General features: G+C 34.7%; 1 protein-coding gene across 1 annotated transcript in view; it reads left to right on the top strand.

The window, feature by feature from the left end:
• The window catches only part of LOC119837312, an 8,932-nt gene extending 2,764 nt beyond the window's left edge, over positions 1-6,168 (top strand). Inside the window, exons 6-7 of the mRNA XM_038362832.1 lie at positions 197-394; positions 4,152-6,168. Of these exons, the coding sequence (XP_038218760.1) occupies positions 197-394; positions 4,152-5,170 (1,217 nt within the window). The 3' untranslated portion in view covers positions 5,171-6,168. The remainder of the gene's footprint in view (positions 1-196; positions 395-4,151) is intronic.
• The last annotated feature ends 1,388 nt before the right edge of the window (positions 6,169-7,556 follow it).

The following is a 7,556-nucleotide window of genomic DNA, read 5'->3' as shown; positions in this document are numbered from 1 at the left end:
TGCAGACTGACTTAATAAGTCATAATTGAAGACAGTCGTGTAAAGCGCTGAATCAGGATGTACGGCTAGCCCGTACAATAATAACAACCAAAAGATTTCCAGTTGCTTCCAAATCAAATTTTCAAGGATACTTTAGACATCAATGCCTTAAATTATAAACCTGCTTCTACTAATATTGACACATCCTGCCTTCCAGTGGTGCTCGACTCGGCGATCCTGGGCGTGCTGCCCGCGTCCAGCGAGCTGCTGGCCGGGCGGCGCGTGGTGGCGCACGCGCACGCGCACGCACACACGCACGCACATGCGCACCCGCACGCGCACGCGCACGCGCACGAGCCGTACGCGCCGCACGCGCCGCTGCCCGTCGATCCACTCGTCGTCAACTTCGAGGAAGGTATGCGCCTGTATTGAACGCGCCGAACGCCCTTGGACCGACGCGGCCATTGCGCACTCTGCGAGCGATACGTGAGCGGTTCCTTTCTTTGACTGGAATTCCCTGTATAGTGGTGTAGTGGCGGTTGTGGGTTACTATCTAGGTGGTTGGAATGTTGATTTAGATATGTAATCCGTTAAAAATTCAAATGTGTGAGACCTGCCACGGAAGATCAATTGAAATGGATCTAGCAATAATGTATAGGTATCATATTATGAAAATTAAAGGGAAATCCATGTTAACAAAAAGCTTAAGTCAGAGCTAGTCCAATTTTGTAACACTACAAAGCATTAATGACAAACAAGGAACCGCTAACATCAGCTGAGCGATTTGTCCAAGGGCTCAATATACACAGATCGAAGTGAAAAACTCATTGTAGAAACATTCTATTCAAACGGTTTTCAGTATAAATTATCTGTAGTTAATAAAATAAGACATTGCATATTGTGTAAACATATAAATATATAGGAGTTTTCTGTAATATTATTTTTACTGAAACTGAAAACATGACCTGGCGGACATTTTAAATGTTTTGTGTGAATTGATAACTCCTCAATATTTATATGAGTAAGCGAATAAAATATATATTGATTGTTAAATTCGCTCACGACTTAACGACACTGCATAGTTTTAATTGTGGCGGAAATGTGATATATTCTGTCTTTAATACATTTTGGTTTAATTTTTTTTCATTGTACTATTTATCTGATATAAAGGGAAAATTGACTCAAGATTTACGAATTCTTTTATATTGAAGATCTAGATGAATTAAGGTAAAAAAATAAATAGAAGTGGTCTTATGTTGGAAGTGCAAAGAACATTTAGTGACATGAAAATGAGAAAAATGGCAAAGTATGAAAACGGTCCGAAACAGAAAATTTTAAGTATATATTTATTGCAACATATAATTGCAAACACGGGAAGCAATACTATTATTATTCGTGTCAGCTTATTGGTTCTAATGCTAAATCCTGAATGATTTAGAAGGAAACTAAAAAAAAAAAGAATCAAATTACAGTTTTTTGATATGTGAATGTGAATTTACTTGAAAAGAAGAAAAGGAATATGAAGGATATTGTATAGTTTTAGTGTCAGAGGGCTTTCAAGTTTATAAGAAAAAAACGCCATTTTCTTTTAGTTCATCCTTAAGAAGGCAGAATTGGTCACATGCCATTCATAAGTTGATGAATTCACATATATTTAGAGATAATATTTATTTTCTCACGTTTTTATTTTAGTTTCATTAAATATATTTTTTTCTTATAGTTTATAAAATAAGTGCGAAAAGTTTATTTCTTATATAGATACAGACATTAGCAAATGTATTTAAAGGATTTTTATTTTGGGATAAATTTGATATTATATTTAAATATGCATTTGTGCAGTGTGTCCTTTATGAATTTTAAGGTAAAATTTTGTTTTAAACTAAAATGAAATGAAAATTGCGTTTTATTATATTAAAAAAGGATAAAAATATAAATAGTGTCTAAAATTAAATTATTGCCGGGTTGTGGTTGGTCTCTTCCATTTTTGGACACACTGCATCAAATTGCATATAAACCAAGAAGTTGTGTTTAGAAAGAAGAGACGTATTATTTTTTGGAGCCAGAAGCGGCAGCGTTTTGTTTATCTTAGATTTTATTTTGAAATTTTCACTATATTTATAACCTATAGACTATTTTTAGCTCTCTGAGTCCGACCGTAAATGAAATTAGCTAGCGAGGTCGGTATTTTTGTATGTGCAATAATTTAGTGACGTATTCGACGTTCATATCTTAGCTAATTATATATCTATTAGAAGAATATTGTAACTCGCTTTTTCATTTTTCTAGTTTATAATGTTAACAAAATGCAGTCGTAATTCAAACGTGTCTAGCGGAGATCCGTTTGAATTGCGCTGCCCTCTTAGACGTCGATGTAATCCTTGTCTAATCCAAGTACATAGTGATAGGTTAACGATTTAAAAAATAAAAATATATATACACGATACTGTAACTCATTAATATTAGGTGAAATGAGAAAAAAAAAAGGAAAAAAAGTAATGCTTGATGCGTTTAATATTGTACGTCTAGAAAAATTAAGAGGTTCGCGTCTTCTTACATGATTTATATTTCGCACTGTGAGCGTTTAATATATGATTGAAAAAAAAAAGTAAAAAAAAAGTAGTTAGGTAGGCGGATAGATGTCACAGCACTGCAATTAGACTGAGACGTATGAATTGAATAACATTTTGTTTTGTAATACTGTGATTTCTATTGCGATTTTTAAAATTTTCGTGCTTACGAAATGTATTACCGAGTTAGGTGACATAAAGTTTATAATATTAGGTATTAAAGTATGGAGCATTCGCTTGGGGCATCCAACACTGGCACTGTAGTCTGATTAGCGGAATTGTTTTCGTTCAATATAAAATGTTACATTGTGTTGCACTGACAGTAAAGTTCCTATTATTACAGTTCGAACACGGAATGGTTGTAATTAATGGGAAAATTCGTTAGGGTCCACGGTACGCCTAGTCATTATCTTATTTATGTACGATGATTATTTAACGATATGTTAATCTAAAAAAAAAATATAGATTTTAATCGGTGGTGGGTATAGAGATAACGCGTGGGATTTTTTTTTTTTACTTTTGTCTAATAAAAATAGGATTCAAATTGGAAGTGACTGTGGCTTTAAAAGTTTGTTATTTTTGGTTTCGGTAATTGAGTACAAAATGTCATCTTGTCAGACGGCTCATTTATTCGGTTTTATTGTACCTGTTTAGTTTGTATGTTTTACAGGTATATAGATTACTGTTTTTTTTCTATTTATATATCGATACGTATAAGCGTTTTGTTCAATATAATAGAAATGGAATGGGAAGACTGCTTTTTATAATTGTTTATAATTTGGATAAAATTGCATAATATATATATATTATATGTACGCAAATAGTCATGTATTCATTGACACTTATTTTTAATATTGTTTCGAACGAAATTAAAAGAGATGGAAGACGTTTGTTTTATACATGTATCATAGTTTTAAGGTTTTGTACCAAAATGAGAAATTAGCAAAGGTATTAATATATATATGTATTACAGGTCAATATTTAAACTTTATTATACTTGTATGGAAGGCATAGTGGTTAGGTTGTATCGGTGTAGGCGAGGATATTCCGGGGATTGCCCGCTTCATACAACATCCTTTAGTTGTGTTATGGAGTTTTGTTTGAATTTTAATGGCGCGTCACATAGAAGTGTCGTGTCGTGGGCACGTGTGGAATCCCTTGATTTCGTCTATACAAGTAGTACAAGTCGATGCGTAGAAGGTTTTCTGTTATGTTTCTGTTGGGGGACACGTGGCGCCCCGTGCACCTCCCAAGTTTCTCGTTCACTTGTTGAGGAGACGTTGTTATTTTAATATTAGCATTACTATAAGAGTTTCAATAATTTTAGAGCGGCGTGTATCGAGCACTTTCATTTTTATACTAATTTAACCGGTAACGAGAATGTACTCTGGCTTTGTTTTAACGAAATTGTGTTAATTTATCAACGAGCAAATAAATACGTTTCGTATTATGATTTTTGTAATTATTTTTGACCGTCCACCCCCAAGTCAGTTTCAGATGCTTACAAGGAACACGCCAAGTTATCGTGGTCGTTTCAAAATTAATTACGAAAATCATTGTACGGTTTGCGAATGGGCCTTAACGATCACTTGGTGTGTTCCGCAGAGTCGGACAACGAGAGCGCACCTTCCTCCACCCCCACTAAGGGCGAATTCCCCGACGACCCCGCCCGCATCGCGCGCTCCAAGTCCCAGGAACTGCTGCTGCTGGAGAAGATACAGGCCGAAGCTGCCGCCTTCTACAACTACGACGCCCTTCCTCCGGCCGAGCCGCCCAAAGAACGCAAAATTGTCCGCACCAACCTCACCAACAAATACGATAAACTCACTCTAGACGAGATCGCAGGTAAGAAGCCGGCCGGGGAGCGGAGGAACTCGTTGGACTTCAAAGTTCTGTCTCTAGACGAAATTAGGGCTAGGAAGAAAGTCTCCGAAACCGTTATACACACGACGCCAATTACGCTAAATTTAAGCAGGAAGAGAAAATTGTCAACGCACGAGACTATAACGACGTCGGGCAATAAAATAATAAAAGTAGTTAGGAGCAATTCTATTGTTTATAAGAAGGTAGACAAGAATGCGCCCGCGCAACCGTGTCAAGCTAAATCGGATAATAAGAAGATGGATGATGTTAACAGTAGGAAGAGAACGTTATCGGAACAGAGTGATGTCTATGAGATGCAAGAGGACGAGTTGGTCGATAATTGTTATGAGTTTAAAAGGATCAAAATCGGAGAACACACGTCCAAGCCCCGTCTCATTAGAAGTCGCAGCACAAATAAATCAATCAGCGAAAGTAAAGACGATGACTATTGTAAAACAGATCAAGACTCGGACACAGATGTACAATTCGTTAGCATGGAGCTAACTGATAAATGTTTTGATGATAAAAACTCCGACAGTGATATAATAGACGTGGAATCTACTAGGATGGGAGAACCGGTCGACGTGGTGGATCTATGTGATGAACAGGAAGACAGTGAGATAACGATCGCTGATTTGGACCTAGATTTAGTTAAGAATGTTCCAGACGTTGTAGCCAGTTGTCATAAGAATTTAAGCAAAACTGACGATGATAAGGATATCTTAAACGATATAGATGCTATACTCAATGATGATTTATGATGGTAGATTAATTGTAGGACTTGACTCAATATAGGTTTTAAAGAGTGACTTGTACTAGTTCAAACTGTAAATTATTTCAATTATCAGCGCCTTATAATATATTTGAAGCAATTTGGTAATATTTATTTTACCAAAAAACAGGTTGTTAGTGAAATTACGTAACTACATTACGTAGAAAATATTTTAGTGTTTCTAAAATTGTATTAAATATTTTGTTGTTATTATTGTTGAATGGAAGACATCTTTCGAAACTGAACGATATTCATTTAAGAGATTTCATGATTAGTATTTATTATTATGTTTCGAATATAAGCACATTTATTACGTAGGTAGAGTAATTAGTTTCAAAAAATGTACTTGTCTTTTCAATACTTCGAGAGCTTTTTTCCGAGTGATTTTTGACAACTTGTATAACTCGAACATTTTGATCTCATTTCTGCGCTCTCGTGCTCCATAGAAGTTATATTTTTCTACTTTCTCCATAATTTGGTAAAACTTTTTTTTTGTATAATTTCATAGAAAATGTATATGGTGGTACATTTTTAGCTATGGAAGAGGCAGATCAGTGCAAAGATCCCCGACCAAGCAGATGGCCACACTGGTGGTCTGAAGAACTGACAATACTACGTAAAGCATATATAAGAGCTAGGCGAACATACACAAGGCTGCGTAGACGCAGGCGTCGTGATGAAGAACTGGAGAATCAGAGATATGCGCAATATCGCGCCGCAGTAACTGCGTATAAAATAGCTAAAGAAAAGGCGAAAGAAGAAAAGGATTTCGTTTTAGAAAACAATGGGGGCCATATTATTAAAATTTGTTAATACTTCGTACGGAATAAATCTGTCTCTTCCATATTTAAAAATACCAAATGTGTCTTACGAAGTTAACAAAGTTGTATGTTATGTAATTTATTTGTTTCTGTTATGTATTTATGTTATCTGAAAGTGTGTATTTTCCTAATGAGTAATTACTTTTCAAAAAATAAAACTTTGAAATAATTTGAGCTTTAATTAACGTTACGTGGTTAATAAAACAACTTAAATAGGTTTTTTATTTTATTTTTGACACCTTATACTTCTTTTATTATCTTGTGACAAAAACTATGGGTCAATTGTTTTTGTTGCTTTTTAAATGTTGTCCAGCAAATAGGTAATTCCTGGTAATACGCAGAGTTGATTTACACGTAGAAACTGTAGCGAATATGATGCTTGGGGTGAAGGAGTCGGGGTAAAATAATACACAGAATATCCTCCAAAAATGTAATATAATATAATGCAATTAATAAAACGTTTTGTCGACATCACACAATTATTCACAATGTTAAGTACCTATCAAGTTTACAATTATATTAATAAATTCGAAATTAATTACCTAAATAATTGATTTTTGTACACTAATTATCTTATTTTAATGGACTTTGAGTTCTACAGTTGTGAGAATAGCTGTTACTGTTGTGCTAAGTACCAAAGTTTTATGTACCTAGCCTATGGTCGTCCTATGATTAAACACATTAATACTTCAGTTTATAAACACATTAAAAAATCATTTAAAATATTAAAGATTTTTGTTCAGCAGCTGACGATCACCAAAATTTTGCTTTATTTTAATTACTGGTTGTGTTGATCATTTTGAGACCACGACCACAAATATGAATGAATGTGGGAGTATAGCACGTTTCGACACGAATTGAGCCAGTTCGTATTGGGGAAGATACCACATACTCACAGAAGGTCGGTGTAAATTAGTAGCATATGTGTGTGTCTCGGTGAGTGAGGGAGCCGGGACTTTTCCTCGCCATCCTAGCTATTCTCAGCCTATACCTTTATTTCCATCGTCAATTCTTTCCTGATCCCTTACCCCATAAGGCGGGCCACGCATTAGCCGAGGCCTTTGCAAATGTTCATGGACGTTGGTGATCGCTTACCATAAGGCGAACCACTAGCTCAGTTCTTGCTGTGTTCATTTTTACTATTAAGCATAGGACGACGTTGTTATATTTTAAATACATTTCTCTACTCAATAAAAAAGAAATACATACAGAAATCCGATAAAACAATGGATGTAAATGATCACATATTAGTTCAAACGTTTACCATTAAGCTAACAAAGTATTAATATTTACAAGTTATCTAAGAAGCCCTGTTGTTTAACAAAATTACACCTAATTACTTTAAAGAAATCACGGATAAATGGACACCAATTTCATGATTAATTATAAATTTTTGATATTTTGTACACAGCTACATTCATACATCGATACTATGTAACGTAAACATTAAAATTATTATAATTTGCGTAAATGAAAACTATTACAATATGTTAATACGAAGATGCACTAAATATTAAATATGCTTATTTCAATGTTAATTATAATTTACATACA

Source organism: Zerene cesonia, chromosome 27, assembly GCF_012273895.1.
Source record: "Zerene cesonia ecotype Mississippi chromosome 27, Zerene_cesonia_1.1, whole genome shotgun sequence".
NCBI lineage: Eukaryota > Metazoa > Arthropoda > Insecta > Lepidoptera > Pieridae > Zerene > Zerene cesonia.
The sequence above is the reverse complement of the archived record's forward strand: the minus strand, read 5'-3'. Positions and strand labels throughout refer to the sequence as shown.